This window comes from Oncorhynchus mykiss, chromosome 16, assembly GCF_013265735.2.
Source record: "Oncorhynchus mykiss isolate Arlee chromosome 16, USDA_OmykA_1.1, whole genome shotgun sequence".
Lineage (NCBI taxonomy): Eukaryota > Metazoa > Chordata > Actinopteri > Salmoniformes > Salmonidae > Oncorhynchus > Oncorhynchus mykiss.
Window position 1 is genome coordinate 23,872,881 of NC_048580.1, and position 17,125 is coordinate 23,890,005.

At 42.9% G+C, this 17,125-nt stretch overlaps 1 protein-coding gene across 1 annotated transcript in view; it reads right to left on the reverse strand.

Moving 5' to 3' along the window:
* LOC110491678 (protein phosphatase 1 regulatory subunit 1B-like) overlaps positions 1 to 16,739 on the reverse strand; it is a 33,377-nt gene extending 16,638 nt beyond the window's left edge. The window contains exon 1 of the mRNA XM_021565303.2: positions 16,260 to 16,739. Coding sequence (XP_021420978.1) covers positions 16,260 to 16,358 — 99 coding nt within the window. The 5' untranslated portion in view covers positions 16,359 to 16,739. The remainder of the gene's footprint in view (positions 1 to 16,259) is intronic.
* Positions 16,740 to 17,125: the final 386 nt, after the last annotated feature.

The following is a 17,125-nucleotide window of genomic DNA, read 5'->3' on the forward strand; positions in this document are numbered from 1 at the left end:
TTTGAAAGGCTGATCATGGCTCACAACACCATCATCCCAGAAACCCTAGACCCACTCCAATTTGCATACCACCTCAACGGATCCACAGATGACGCCACACTGCCCTTTCCCACCTGGACAAAAGGAACAACCACGTAAGAATGCTATTCATTGACCACAGCTCAGAGTTCAACACCATAGTGCCCTTAAAGCTCATAAGAACCCTGGGACTAAACACTTCCCTGTGCAACTGGATCAACAACTTCCTGGCGGGCTGCCCCCAGGTGGTAAGGGTAGATAACAACACATCTGTCACGCTGATCCTCAACACAGGGGCCCCTCAGGGGTGCATGCTCAGTCCCCTCCTGTACTCCCTGTTCACCCATGACTGCATGGCCAGGCATGACTCCAACACCATCGTTAAGTTTGCCGACAACACAACATAGCCTGATCACCGACAACAATGAAACAGCCTACAGGGAGGAGGTCAGAGACCTGGCAGTGTGTTGCCAAGATAACAACCTCTCCCTCAATGTGATCAGGATAGAGTAGATGATTGTGGACTACAGAAAAAGGAGGACAGAGCACACCCCCATTCTCATCACCAATAGGCTATCATGGTCCAAACACACCAAGACAGTCGTGAAGAGGGCATGACAACACCTATTCCCCCTCAGGAGACTGAAAAGATTTGGCATGGGTCCTCAGATCCTCAAAAACATCTACAGCTGCACCATCGAGAGCATTGCATCTGGTTGCATCACAGCCTGTTATTGCAACTGCTCGGCCTCCGACTGCAAGACACTACAGAGGGTAGTGCGTAGTGGGCCAAGATTCCTGACATCCAGGACCTCTATACCAGGCGGTTTCAGAGGAAGGCCCAAAAAATGGCCAAAGACTCCAGCCACCCTAGTCATAGACTGTTCTCTGATATCGCACGTCAAGCGGTACTGGAGCGCCAAGTCTAGGTCCAAAAGGCTTCTTAACAGCTTCTAGCCCCAATCCATAAGCCTCCTGAACAGCTAATCAAATGGCTACCTGGACTATTTGCATTGTCCCCACCCCATCCCCCATTTTTATGCTGCTGCTACTCTCTGTTTATTATCCATGCATATTCACTTTACCTCTACCTAAATGTACATATTACCTCAATTACCTCGATTAACCTGCTGCCCCCGCACCTTGTCTCTGTACCGGTACCCCCTGTATATATAGCCTCGCTACTGTTACTATTGTTGCTCCTTAATTATTATTTTTTTGTATTTTTTTTTTTATAAATATTTTTTACTTCAGTTTATATTAGGAAATACTTTCTAAACACTTTTTCTTAAAACTGCATTGCTAGTTAAGGGCTTGTAAGTAAGCATTTCAGTGTAAGGTGAGCACCTTTTGTGTTCGGAGCATGTGACAAATACAATTTGATTTGATTTGATTTGGCCTTTTGTTGTATGCATGGATTTTAGAATTAACCAGGAGGAATACATTGAAGGGTTTAGGTGGGCTATCTGGGAGGTATGGTATGTATATTTGTAGATAAATGTGCATAGTTGGAGTATATTAATGTTGTAGATAGACAGAATATTGAGTTTCTTTAACAGAGGAGAAGATGGAGCCAAGAAGTTAGAGAAGGTGTAGCCACCTCTCATTTATTCTGTGTGATGAGTCATTTGTGTAGGTAGGAAGAATACTGTGTGTAGTGTCCCAGACAGTATTGCAGTAAATGAGATATGGCTAAATTAGGCTGTAGTATAGTGTTAGGAACCAAAGCAATAATCTTTCTGATGATACCAACGGACTTCATCACTTTGCTGCAGACAAAGTGAATACGTTCTTTCCAGGACAACTTTTCCTCAACTAGAACACCACGGTGTCTGATGGATGAAACCTGGTCCATTTCATTCCCACCAATTGAGATTCTGTCTGTTTTTCCCCCCTTCCTATTCTTACCACTTACCTTTCATCTTCTGCAAATTCTACCATTCACGTGTTTAATTGCTATATTGTAATTACTTCGCCACCACGGCCTATTTATTGCCTTACCTCTCTTATCCTACCTCATTTGCACACGCTGTATATCGATTTTTCTACTGTATTATTGACCGTATGTTTCTTTATTCCGTGTGTAACTCTGTGTTGTTGTATGTGTCGTACTGCTTTGCTTTATCTTGGCCAGGGCGCAGTTGCAAATGAGAACTTGTTCTCAACTAGCCTACCTGGTTAAATAAAAGTTTGCATAAATCAAATAAATAAAACCAGCAGGGTAAGTTGGCTAGCTTATTTACAGATATCGACACAAGCGCATCAGTCATCACCAGTGGGAAGCCTATTCTTCATCTTCATCATTGAGTGAGTCAGTGTCCCTGGAACGTTTATTTTGTAGCCAACTGTAGCCGATACGATACACTGAGTGTGTACAAAACATTAGGAACACGTTCTGAAAATGTAGTTGCACCCCATTTGGCCTTCAGAAGAGCCTAAATTTGTCGGGGCGTGGACTCTACAAGGTGTCGAAAGTGTTCCACAGCGGCGCTGCATGTTGACTCCAATGCTTCCCACGGTTGGGTCATGTTGGCTGGATGTCCCTTGGGTGGTAGACCATTGTCGATGCACACGGGAAACTGTTGAGCATGAAAAACCCAGCAGCGTTGCAGTTCTTTACACATTCAAACCAGTGCGCCTGGCACCTACTACCATATTCTGAATGGCACACATTCACAATTCATGTCTCAATTGTCTCAAGGCTTGAAAATCCTTCTTTAACCTGTCTCCTCCCCTTCATCTACACTGATTAAAGAGAATTTAACAAGTGACATCAATAAGGGATCATAGCTTTCACCTGGATTCACCTGGCTAGTCTATGTCATGGAAAGAGCAGGTGTTCCTAATGTCTTGTACACTCAGTGTATACTATATAACAGGGTTTCTGTCAGGAAAATTTGGCACCGGACAAGTGACTGGGAAGATTGACATTTATCGGACATTTGAGAAATGCACCAGTCATCCATATGTATTGGGTGCGTAACCCATTGGGGCAGCCATGCGGCCAGCACCATGCAGCACCCATGCAGCCAGCACCATCAATAAACAAGGAATATTGGCCAAATGAGCCACAAAAAGAAGCTTGGGCCTAACCCCAAAGAGAGAGAGAGAGGGAGAGAGAGAGATATATGTCGGTGGCATGCAATTACACCACCATGCATTTCTTTATTCCTATCAGATAGGCTACTGAGTCAGCTATACAGCAGTGGCAGTCGGTGCCATTTAAGATGAGGGAGGACGATAATGTATTTTTATTGCCTTATTTCTATTACAGCATTATTGGATGGCGGTCATTCATATTCCATTCTCCTAGCTCAATGTAACGTTGATAAGTTTAGGCTACTACATGATACTCAAATCTTCCCTACACCCATCATGAGGTTGCTACAACCTGGCCTTCGAATGAAAGTTTACCACATAGGTGCACAGGTCAAGAGAAATTTGAGTGATCAACCTGACAGACATTGACGCATTCAATACCACCTTGCACAATCGTACCTGCATCTAGCTGATCTAGAGTGTAATCATTAGTCCAACAGTTGCAAACGAGAGTTTCTATTGGACAAATCGAGGTATGTTTATCCGTTTCGTTCCATTTGCTTCCGGTTAAGAAATGTTTTTCAACAGAATCGGCAGAATGAGTACACCTCTGCTCACTGGCAACACAGTTCACTTTCATAGCAGTCACATAGAAACAGCACGATCCCTATGACTGTTGTATAATTCCTCCTCTCACCTTTTTCCTTTGCTTGTGGACTTTAGTGCACAACACATCAGCTGTCTGTGACCTACCCAAAAAAAACTTTCCAAGCCAAACCTTCATATTATAACTGCTAACCGCTACATACAGCCTTCATCATTGTCACCATATTAGCTAACGTCAAGTCAACATAGCTACTAGAACTAACGCGTCAGTAAACCCGCTACAGTCATGTAGTACAGTGTACGGTTAGCAAGCAATTTTGCAGTTACATCGGCGGGCCCAGGTCAGGTGGCAATAATCTCATAAAACCAAAAGCACACCTTGACTTGGGAGTTCCAGTGTTGGGTAGCGATAGCCTGCTTGATAGCACAGCAACCCTCTCTGTTTAAGGCGTGTGCTTGAGTAGGCTAAATTGGCTAGCTGCATTGGCAAGCTAAGTAAGTGAAAGTGAAAACAATACAAACAAATAGCTTTCTCTCTCTCTTGCTTCGCCTTCATTTTTGAAGAAATGAATTTGTTTAAAACTGTTCAACTATTGTCTTTCTCTCTCTTTGAGTCAACTACTTACCACATTTTATGCACTGCAGCGCTATCTAGCTGTAGCTTACGCTTCAGTGCTAGATTCATTTTCAGATCCATTGATTGGGTGGAAAACATGTCAGTTCATGCTGCAATAGCTCTGATAGGTTGGAGGTGGTCCTCTGGAAGTCTATGGAAGGGGGTGAGAACCTCGAGCCTCCTGGGTTTGTATTGAAGTCAAAGTACCCAGAGGAGGACAGAAACTAGCTGTCCTCTGGCTACACCATGGTGCTACCCTATAGAGTACTGTTGAGGCTACTGTAGATCTTCATTGCAAAACAGTGTATTGTTCTATCAGAATCGTTTTAAATAAAGATAAGTATTATAATGTTAGATTATAAGAGTAACTCCGGTAGGCCTAAAACCTTCTTCCTCACCTCAAGTTCAACTGCAAGAGTCATAGGCCTGCAGTATAAAAGGCTAACAGCCACACCACACCAAGCCTTCACAAAAGTTTCAAAACTTTTTTCGGGTAATATCAAAAGTACCCGGCCATTGTTGATAAGGAAAATACAAGCAAGATATTATGTCGCAGCAAACACAACATTATAGTTGGAATTTAATTTGGGCAAATATTTTTTCTATAAATATTTTTTCTACCTGAATAGCTAGTTGCAACTTGTGTGGTATTAAACATATTCTGCTAATGTCTTCTATCATGTAAATTACATAGCATTGCATGAAATCTGTTTATAAAAGGCCCATTTTCCCTCATGACCCTGCTAAAAAAATATCCCCATGTGTGGAAATCCTAAAAACGTGTCTGCTCAACTGTATGCCACTTCACAAATGCGATTATAGATGCATGCAATTCTTAATTATAAAGGGACCCCCCCCCCCCCCCCAACTCAAAACGTCAAACATCTCATTCCATAATCATGGGCATTAATATGAAGTTGGTCCCCCCTTTGCTGCTATAACAGCCTCCACTCTTCTGAGAAGGCTTTCCACTAGATGTTGGAACATTGCTGCGGGGACTTGCTTCCATTCAGCGATAAAAGCATTAGTGAGGTCGGGCATGAATGTTGGGTGATTAGGCCTGGCTCGCAGTCGGCATTCCAATTCATCCCAAAGGTGTTTGATGGAGTTGAGGTCAGGGCTCTGTGAAGGCCAGTCAAGTTCTTCCAAACCGATCTCAGCAAATCATTTCTGTATAGACCTCGCTTTGTGCACGGGGGCATTGTCATGCCGAAACAGGAAAGGGCCTTCCCCAAACTTTTGCCACAAAGTTGAATGCACAGAATCATCTAGGTCATTGTATGCTGTAGCGTTAAGATTTCACTTCACAGGAACTAAGGGGCCTAGCCCGAACCATGAAAAACAGCCCAGACCATTATTCCTCCTCTACCAAACTTTACAGTTAGCAATATGCATTCGAGCAGATTCTTCTCCTGGCATCCGCCAAAACCATATTGGTCCGTCGTACTGCCAGATGGTGAAGTGTGATTCATCACTCCAGAGAATGTTTCCACTGCTCCAGAGTCCAATGGAGGCGAGCTTTACATCACTCCAGCAGACGCTTGGCATTGCTCATGGTGATCTTAGGCTTGTGTGCGACTGCTCGGCTATGAAAACCCATTTCATGAAGTTCCCGATGAACAGTTCTTGTGCTGACGTTGCTTCCAGAGGCAGCTTGGAACTCTGTAGTGAGTGATGCAACCAAGGATAGGCAATTTTTACGTGCTTCAGCACTCGCGGTCACATTCTGTGAGCTTGTGTTGCCTACCACTTTGCAGCTTAGCCGTTGATGCTCCTAGATGTTTCCACTTCACAATAACAGCACTTACAGTTGAGAAGGGCAGCTCTAGCAGGGCAGAAAGCTTACAAAATGAATTGTTGGGAAGGTGGCATCCTATGACAGTGCCACGCTGAATATCACTGAGCTCTTCAGTAAGGCCAATGTATTGCCAGTGTTTGTCTATGGAGATTGCATGGCTGTGTGCTCAATTTTATACACCTATCAGCAAAAGGTGTGGATGAAATATCCAAATCCACTAATTTGAAGGTGTTTCCACATACTTTTGTATATATAGTGAATGTCTATGGATATACCTGAGCCACTCTCTGAGTTTGCAAGGTCCCCAAAAAGTGATGGAGACAAGACATGCATCCTCTGATCATTGATCTTAATGACCCATATACAGAATTACCCTATAAAACAAGGGTTGTGTTCATTAGGGCACACAACGGAAAACCTTTTCAAACATTCTGCAACAGAAAATGGAAATGAGTGTTTCTAGTTGAGCCAAGTCCAAGGTAGTCCCTCCCTGTTTCAGCACATTTGAACACGGTTCGTTTGGTGCCCAATGAACACGGCCCTGCATTTTAACAACCTTTTTGAAATATTTTTTGGGGATTACTTGTACATCATACAGAGGACAATATACATGTGTAAGTGATGAAAAACAGGTACGACATCGATGTTGTGTAGCCCTCCTTTTCTTGAGGCGGCGGTGGCTTGCTGTAGTCACCAATCAGCCAGAGTGGCCAGGGAGCCATTACATGAGGATGATTGATTGGGTAGATGGAATCTGGAGGGCCAGATTAGGTAACCCATGCGTCACGATGGAGAGGATCGGAGACGGTGTATAAGAGATGTAAGAACAGATTAAACTTTTATTCAAGCGACCAAGATTGTCATGAGAGGTCATGCCAGGTCGGAGACCACCGACTGAGTCCATAGGCCAAAACAAACAGTGAACATCTGTAGCCTGGTGCCAGATCGGTTTGTGCTCTATAATTAACTCCTGTGGTTGTTGCCAAGACTGCAAAAATATATCTGGCAGGGGATTGATTGGGATTAAAAGGGGATGGACAACCTGCCAGGAAATAACTAAGAAAACTACAAATAATGTGTTCAAAACAAAGAGGAAATAGCAAGCAAATTACCACTTTTTTCCTCAGTGCCCTGACTTTTGGAATCTGTTTGGTTTGCTCTGGCGTTCATTTGTTTGCATAAAAGTCTTATAATAACTTGTACTTATCATACTATTGAACTCCAGAAATATAGAACTTCAAAGTCATCTTCTGGCTTTGATCATAAGTAGTACAATAGGTGGCATTTCTTAAAATGCCAAAGATAATTTAATTAGGACAAGATGCTATTTGTTTCGCTTTTGCTGGTGACATTTTCCCAAAGGGGTAAAGTATAGACTCAACCCTGTACTAAAATGGAATTCTTTGGACTGCCATTTACAGTTATCATACCTCACATCGGATGAACTGATTCAATCACGATGTGAATGTAGATGTCAGAACATGATGGTGTGCAGTAGGAAATGAAACAGGGTGGCTTTTGTTGAAACACAGTATACTGTTGTGTGTACATGTTTACTCCATTTAGATATATTTATATCATAACTTCTGCCCCTCACAGTGTTGAGAAGGACCCGCACACTCTCTCATACACTACACACTTATTTGCAATGTCGGCCTACCGGGGAACAGTGGTTCAACTGCCTTGTTCAGGGGCAGAATAACATATTTTTACCTTGTCAGCTCTGGGATTCAATCCAGCAACCTTTCGGTTACAGGCCCAACCCCTAGGCTACCTGCCGCCCCAATAATGTCTCCACCCACTTGTTCACTAGTAACAACAGGTTGGCGAGCAACATGTTGAATGTATACATAATAATTACACCGGTCTGTTTCCTTTCTACCCCATGTTTCTATCGTATGCTTGCGAGGCCTGTGTGAGAGAGAGAAGTGCTTGCCAATCCAATCATGCACAGAACTGTAGGCGTGCGATGTGGGTGGCTTTTACGCTAGAGGAGCTCTTATCTGTTCAGGAACACACTGTGGATGGCATCTTAACACATACATTCAAATGACAGTCATTCATACAGTGTCTATCTGAATGTGTAATGAGCGAGTCGCGCAAATTGAGGATGAATCCGGTATTCTCTGGCTGCAATTAATGGAGTATCTCAGCAATGGAATTGTTGTAGTCGCATGACTAAATGATCATAAAATCAGAATGTTTATCGACAACCAGACTGTGGTAATCGTCACAATGACCACACAATGACCCCTTCACTTGTTAAATATGTGTGTTAATTTCATTAATTTAAGGGTCCATGTATTGTATAGCGCATATAATACTAACGTGAGCATGACATAACCCTTGACAGCGGCTTTTTCCCTCATAATCCCCTTATACGGTACATACAATCCCAACATAAAAAATCTATAGGTCTGAAGCTAAATCTATTGTCTGTAGTTTAGGGTCGGGGTCAATTCCATGTCAATCTAGAAGATTAATATCAATCCAATTCATGAATGAGAAATTTGCAAGTTGTTTTTAAATGTTATTTTGTGTCAATTGTAGACTGCGTTGTATCCACACTTGAGTGATGAATATCCTTGCCTGCAGACCAGAAGACTTGCATTAGCTCCCTAAGGTGATGCCTAGGCTTTAGCTCAGAGGACTGGCACAGACCTCACTATTCTATCATAATTTCATACACTCAAAACAAATCTACTTTTGATTTAATCTGTCCTTTTCCTCATTTGTTTTCTCCTTATTTGTTTGTCAGTCCCCAATAACCTCTCTTCTCTCTTTTATAATTTCCCACCGTCACACTATAAAGGTCATGCTTCTCTATCTACCTCAATCCCTCTCTCCTTCCCCTCTCTCCCTCACCTCCCTCCAAAATAGCAGACCACATCTCTATGCTAATGAGGTGTGGCCGTGTTTTTTCGTATAGTTGTACACAGGCCTTGGATGCTCCTCATGTGCAAATTGTATACATGTAGCTTTCAGATGGGTGTTCTGTGGTTTGGAGTGTTCCCATTGAAATTCATGAAGGGACTCAAACGTTATGGTCCATTACAGTGCCACTATACATCAGGGTTTAACCATCGTACATCATCCTAAAAGAGGTGACCACCACCTTTTGACATCCTTTGCGGAGTTACACAGAACACCCCATTCATATGCTAATGGTTATTCTCCACACTGGACATTGCCTCGACAACAAACTACGTGCTAGACTCCAGATAAACAGCTCTCAAGCATTTATGATGGCCTATGGATAAGGGCTAATAATGTCAGGGTGGTGGGGGGGGTGGGGGGGCAGCTAGTTGTTTTGTAAAGCCTCGGGCGATCTGAACCGTAAACAGCAGATGTGTACAAATGTTTATGTTCCGGGTGTTAGCTTAGCATTTGAGAGGGGGGAATTTCTGTTCCTGACATCATACCTAGTTAGTCATGCATGTCTACCCAGTGGATTCCCCACACAGCATAGACCAAATGGACATCTCTCACTGAACATCTGGGTGTAAATTAGTTCCGAAGATGACCCTTCGCTCAGAGCGAGAGGGCATCCAAGGAGAGGCGGAGAAGATTGGAGGAATACGTCTTCTCCCTTGACTCCCGTATGTCAAAGGTAGAACAGGCTTTATTTATTCCCGTAATACTCCTAGCTGATGGTGAGAACTGGATTCTGAACGCTCTCTTAGCTCTCTCTCTTCTCCAACCATTTACTCCTAACGTCACGAGTCATCCTACATTTCGATGGTGTCATCTTTGACCTTTTTCCTTTCTCTTTCTCTCCCTCCCTCTCTTTCTCTTTTGTCTCTTCGACATTTTTCGGGGACATAGTTGCCTCGTCAGTTTCTGGGCACTGAACCTGCAGCTGTCAGCTAAAGTAGCAGCAGCACCTCAGTACCCCTCTGCCCAGCTGAAAAATATGCACACAATGAAAACAAAAAGTCATGCTCGCTCAGTTATATAACTGTCTGTCAACACACTGATATTATGATGGGGTATCTAGTAGCTAGACTACAGATACCAGGGGAAGAGACACAGTGAAATGTGTGTATTGAGGAAGGCATTGAGTGAGCATTGTGCTCTTGGTGTAAGGTACCCTGTTGTGGGTAAACAAACTAAGACAAATATGACTTGCTTTGATTAACTCTTTTGAACTTGAACAGCTCTCTCTCTCTAGTCTAGCACATGTCATAATGCGATCATATAATAAGTTGCATGGACTCACTCTGGGTGCAATAATAGTGTTTAACATGATTTTTGATTGACTACCTCCTCTCTATGCCCCACACAGACAGTGCATTTGGAAAGTACTCAGACCCCTTAACTTTTCCCACATTTTGTTAAGTTACAGCCTTATTCTAAAATGGATTACTTTTGAAATGGATTCAATTGTTTGATTTTTCCCCCAGCATCAATCTACACGCAATACTACATAATGGCAAAGACAAAACAGTTTTTTTTGAAAATGTTGCACATTTATTCAAAATAAAAAATATTAATATTACATTTACATAAGTATTCAGACCCTTTTACTCAGTACGTTGTTGAAGCACCTTTGGCAACAATTACAGCCTCAAGTCTTCTTGGGTATGACGCTACCAACTTGGCACACCTGTATTTGAGGAGTTTCTCCCATTCTTCTCTGCAGATCCTCTCAAGCTCTGTCGGGTTGGATGGGGAGCGTTGCTGCACAGATATCTTCAGGTTTCTCCAGAGATGTATGATCGGGTTTAAGTCTGGGCTCCTCCTGCGTTGTCATGGCTGTGTGCTTAAGGGAGTTGTCCATAATCATGGTCTCTAAACCTTCAAGCTGCATACTGGACCCTATTCCAACTAAACTACTGAAAGAGCTGCTTCCTGTGCTTGGCCCTCCTATGTTGAACATAATAAACGGCTCTCTATCCACCGGATGTGTTCCAAATTCACTAAAAGTGGCAGTAATAAAGCCTCTCTTGAAAAAGCCAAACCTTGACCCAGAAAATATAAAAAACTATCGGCCTATATCGAATCTTCCATTCCTCTCAAAATGTTTAGAAAAGGCTGTTGCGCAGCAACTCACTGCCTTCCTGAAGACAAACAATGTATACGAAATGCTTCAGTCTGGTTTTAGACCCCATCATAGCACTGAGACTGCACTTGTGAAGGTGGTAAATTACCTTTTAATGGCATCAGACCGAGGCTCTGCATCTGTCCCTGTGCTCCTAGACCTTAGTGATGCTTTTGATACCATCGATCACCACATTCTTTTGAAGAGATTGGAAACCCAAATTGGTCTACACGGACAAGTTCTGGCCTGGTTTAGATCTTATCTGTCGGAAAGATATCAGTTTGTCTCTGTGAATGGCTTGTCCTCTGACAAATCAACTGTAAATGTCAGTGTTCCTCAAGGTTCCGTTTTAGGATCACTATTGTTTTCACTATATATTTGACCTCTTGAGGTTGTCATTCAAAACATAATGTTAACTTTCACTGCTATGCGGATGACACACAGCTGTATATTTCAATGAAACATGGTGAAGCCCCAAAATTGCCCTCGCTAGAAGCCTGTGTTTCAGACATAAGGAAGTGGATGGCTGCAAACGTTCTACTTTTAAACTCGGACAAAACAGAGATGCTTGTTCTAGGTCCCAAGAAACCAAGAGATATTCTGTTGAATCTGACAATTAATCTTAATGGTTGTACAGTCGTCTCAAATAAAACTGTGAAGGACCTCGGCGTAACTCTGGACCCTGATCTCTCTTTTGACGAACATATCAAGACTGTTTCAAGGACATCTTTTTTCCACCTACGTAACATTGCAAAAATAAGAAACTTTCTGTCCAAAAATGATGCAGAAAAATTTATCCATGCTTTTGTTACTTCTAGGTTAGACTACTGCAATGCTCTACTTTCCGGCTACCCGGATAAAGCACTAAATAAACTTCAGCTAGTGCTAAATACGGCTGCTAGAATCCTAACTAGAACCAAAAAATGTGATCATATTACTCCAGTGCTAGCCTCCCTACACTGGCTTCCTGTCAAGGAAAGGGCTGATTTCAAGATTTTACTGCTAACCTACAAAGCACTACATGGGCTTGCTCCTACCTATCTCTCTGATTTGGTCCTGCAGTACATACCTACACGTACGCTACGGTCACAAGACACAGGCCTCCTAATTGTCCCTAGAATTTCTAAGCAAACAGCTGGAGGCAGGGCTTTCTCCTATAGAGCTCAATTTTTATGGAATGGTCTGCATACCCATGTGAGAGACGCAAACTCGGTCTCAACCTTTAAGTCTTTCCTGAAGACTCATCTCTTCAGTGGGTCATATGATTGAGTGTAGTCTGGCCCAGGAGTGTGAAGGTGAACGGAAAGGCTCTGAAGCAACAAACCGCCGTTGCTGTCTCTTCCTGGCCGGTTCCCCTCTTTCCACTGAGATTCTCTGCCTCTAACACTATTACAGGGTCTGAGTCACTGGCTTACTGGTGCTCTTTCATGCCGTCCCTAGGAGGGGTGCGTCACTTGAGTGGGTTGAGTCACTGATGTGATCTTCCTGTCTGGGTTGGCGCCCCCCCTTGGGTTGTGCCGTGGCGGAGATCTTTGTGGGCTATACTCGGCCTTGTCTCAGGATGGTAAGTTGGTAGTTGAAGATATCCCTCTAGTGGTGTGGGGGCTGTGCTTTGGCAAAGTGGGTGGGGTTATATCCTTCCTGTTTGGCCCTGTCCGGGTGTATCATCGGATGGGGCCACAGTGTCTCTTGACCCTTCCTGTCTCAGCCTCCAGTATTTATGTTGCAGTAGTTTGTGTCGGGGGGCTAGGGTCAGTTTGTTATATCTGGAGTACTTCTCCTGTCTTATCCGGTGTCCTGTGTGAATTTAAGTATGCTCTCGCTAATTCTCTATTTCTCTCTTTCTTTCTCTCTCTCGGAGGACCTGAGCCCTAGGACCATGCGTCAGGACTACCTGGCATGATGACTCCTTGCTGTCCCCAGTCCACCTGGCCGTGCTGCTGCTTCAGTTTCAACTGTTCTGCCTGTGGCTATGGAATCCTGACCTGTTCACCGGACGTGCTACCTGTCCCAGACCTATTATTTGACCATGCTGGTCATTTATGAACATTTGAACATCTTGGCCATGTTCTGTTATAATCTCCACCCGGCACAGCCAGAAGAGGCCTGGCCATCCCTCATAGCCTGGTTCCTCTCTAGGTTTTGGCCTTTCTAGGGAGTTTTTCCTAGCCAACGTGCTTCAACACCTGCATTGCTTGCTGTTTGGAGTTTTAGGCTGGGTTTCTGTACAGCACTTTGAGATATCAGCTGATGTACGAAGGGCTATATAAATAAATTTGATTTGATTTGATTTTTCCTGTTGGAAGGTGAACCTTCTACCCAAGCACTCTGGAGCAGGTTTTCATCAAGCATCTCTCTGTACTTTGCTCCGTTCATCTTTCCTTCAATCCTGACTAGTCTTCCAGTCCCTGCCGCTGAAAAATCTCCACAGGTTGATGCTGCCACCATCATGATCACAGTAGGGATGGTGCTAGATTTCCTCCAGATGTGATGATTGGCATTCAGGCCAAAGAGTTCACTCTTGGTTTCATCAGACCAGAGAATCTTGTTTTTCATGGTCTGAGAGTCCTTTAGGTACCTTTTGGCAAACCCCAAATGGGCTGTCATCGGCCTTTTACTGAGGAGTGGCTTCCATCTGGCCACTCTACCATAAAGGCCTGATTGGTGGAGTGCTGCAGATGAACTCTGGAGCTCTGTCAGAGTGACCATCGGGTTCTTGGTAACCTCCCTGACCAAGGCCCTTCTCCCCCAATTGCTCAGTTTGGCCAGGCGGCCAGCCCTAGGAAGAGTCTTGGTGGTTCCAAACTTCTCCCATTTAAGTATGATGGAGGCCACTGTGTTTTGGGGACCTTCAATACTGCAGACATTTTTTGGTACCCTTCCCCAGATCTGTGCCTCGACACAATCCTGTCTCGGAGCTCTACGGACAATTCCTTCGACTTAATGCCCTGTTTTTTTCTCTGACATGCACTGTCAACTGTGGGACCTTATATAGACAGGTGTGTACCTTTCCAAAACATATGTGTTATGGCTTTACACCCCCTGCTATATTGTGGATAAAGAGTTGCCTGTCTAACAGAACACAGAGGATGTTCTTTAATGGAAGCCTCTCCAACATAATCCAGGTAGAATCAGGAATTCCCCAGGGCAGCTGTCTAGGGCCCTTGATTTTTTTCAATCTTTACTAATGACATGCCACTTGCTTTGAGTAAAGCCAGTGTGTCTATGTATGCGGATAACTCAACCCTATACACATCAGCTACTACAGTGACTGAAATTGCTGCAACATTTAACAAAGAGCTGCAGATAGTTTCAGAGTGGGTGACAAGGAATAAGTTAATCCTAAATATTTCTTCAACTAAAAGCATTGTATTTAAGACAAATCATTCACTAAACCCTAAACCTCAACTAAATATTGTAATAAATCATGTGGAAAGTGAGCATGTTGAGGTGACTAAACTGCTTGGTGTAACCCTGGATTGTAAATTGTAATCTGTAATAAATACAAATACAAATGTCCAATCAATTGAATTTCCCTCAGGTGGACTCCAATCAAATTGTAGAAACATCTCAAGGATGATCAACGGAAACAGGATGCACCTGAGCTCAATTTTGAGTCTCATAGCAAAGGGTCTGAATACTTATGTAAAGAAGCTATTTATTGTTTTAATACATTTGCAAACATTTGAATATACTTTTAAGCATGGTGAAGCTATTAATTAATATTGATTAATACAACCAGTCACTACAAATATATGGGTGTCCTTCCTAACTCAGTTGCCGGAGAGGAAGGAAACCGCTTAGGGATTTAACCATGAGGCCAATGGTGACTTTAAAACAGTTACAGAGTTTAATGGCTGCGACAGCATAAAACTGAGGATGGATCAACAACATTGCAGTTACTCCACAATGCTAACCTAATTGACAGTGAAAAGAAGGAAGCTTGTACAGAATAAAAAATATTCCAAAACATGCATCCTGTTTGCAACAAGTCACTAAAGTAATACCGCACATAATGTAGCAAAGCAATTCACTTTTGGTCCTGAATACAAAGTATTATGTTTGGAGCAAATCCAATACAACACATTACTGAGTACCACTCTCCATATTTTCAAGCATAGTGGTGGCTGCATCATGGTATGGGTATGCTTGTAATCGTGAAGAATTGTTGATTTTTTTCAGAATAAAAAAAGTAACGGAATGGAGCTGAGCACAGGCAAAATCCTAGAGGAAAATCTGGTTCAGTCTGCTTTCCACCAGACACTGGGAGATGAATTCACCTTTCAGCAGGACAATAACCTTAAACACAAGGCCAAATATACACTGGAGTTGCATAAAAAGACAACATTGAATCTTCCTGAGTGGCTTAGATCCTAACATGTATTGACTCAGGGGGTGTGAATACTTACATAAATTACATATTCCTCTATTTCATTTTTAATAAATTTTCAAAATTTCTAAAACATGTTTTCACTTTGCCATTATGGGGTATTGTGTGTAGATGGGTGAGAATAAACTATATTTAATAAATGTTAAATTCAGGCTGTAACACAACAAAATCAAGGGGTCAAGGAGTAGGAATACCTACTCAAGGCACTATATCTTAACTTTACTATTTTTATTTTAGAAAATGTTTACTTATACTTCACTACACTCCTAAAGAAAATAATGTACTTTTTACTGCATGCATTTTCACAGACATCCAAAAGTACTCGTTACCGGAAAATGGTCCAATTCACACACTTATCAAGAGGACATCCCTTGTTATTCCTACCGCCTCTGATCTTACGGACTCACTAAACACAAATGATTCATTTTTAAACTATGCTGAGTGTTGGAGTGTGCCCCTGGGTATCCGTACGTTTTTTTAAAACATGACAATTGTACCATATGGTTTGCTTAATCTAAGGAATGTGAAATTACTTACACTTCTGATACTTAAGTATAATTGAGTAATTACATTTACTTTTGATGCTCAAGTAGGCTATGTTAAAAACCAAATACTTTTAGACTTTTCCTCAAGTTGCATTTCACTGGGTGACTTTCACTTTTACTTCTATTACGGTATCTTTAATTGAATTAAGTATGACAATTGGGTACTTTTTCCCCTCACACACACACACACACACACACACACTCACCATCTCCACCTGTCGCGGGTCCAGCTGAAGGGGCACAGCGGACGGGACTGAGAACTGGATCTTGGTTTTCCTCTCCTTGTCCTTGGCATCTGCGTCCATCTCTGCAGGCAGCACCGGGTCTTTTGCAGCTCTGACAGTCTGACCGTTCGACAAGGAGCCAAGCCACAGATGGCAAAGGTAGAACAACTTGGATGGCTGCTCGCTTGTTCACTCCACTGTCAATTCACTGAATCCTGATGATATCCCTTGAGAAAACAAACGCAAGACTGCAAGTTTAATTGATCTCATTGACCATGCACTGGGCTTTGACTTTGAATTTTCCCTCCTCTCCTCTGCAACCGTTTTTCTCTTTTATTTGGGCGTGTGGTCTTTGGTGCTCCTTCTTTCGCGCTCCTTCCTGACTCGTGCTCACACGCTCTCTCTGTTTGTCTGCCTGTGTTGAGGCTGTCAACTAGGTTTGCCTCTCTGTGAGTGGTTGGAGAGAGAGGGGGGGGGGGGGGGATTGAGTGTGTGAGTGCGCGATGTTGAACTGAAGATGATTGGAGCTCAGTATAAAACATAATCTCGCCATGTGCTGCTGTAGTGTTTCGTGTCCTTGACCCTTGCTATTCTGTGTCTGTGTGTGTGTGTGCGTGTGCGCATGTGCGTTGCTCTGCGTGTATGTGTGTGTGTGCGTGTGTGTGCTGGAAAAGATGCATGTACTGTAGTGACGTAGGGAAAAAACAAGCTTCCACGGCATATCTGATGAGGACCGTTAATGAAATACTAGTCAAAACACCACCTCAGTAATGTATCAAATGTCCAACTTAAAAACTCTTCAGGAAACAAAACGTACATTGAGCCTGTCACTAAAGGACTAAGTTAAA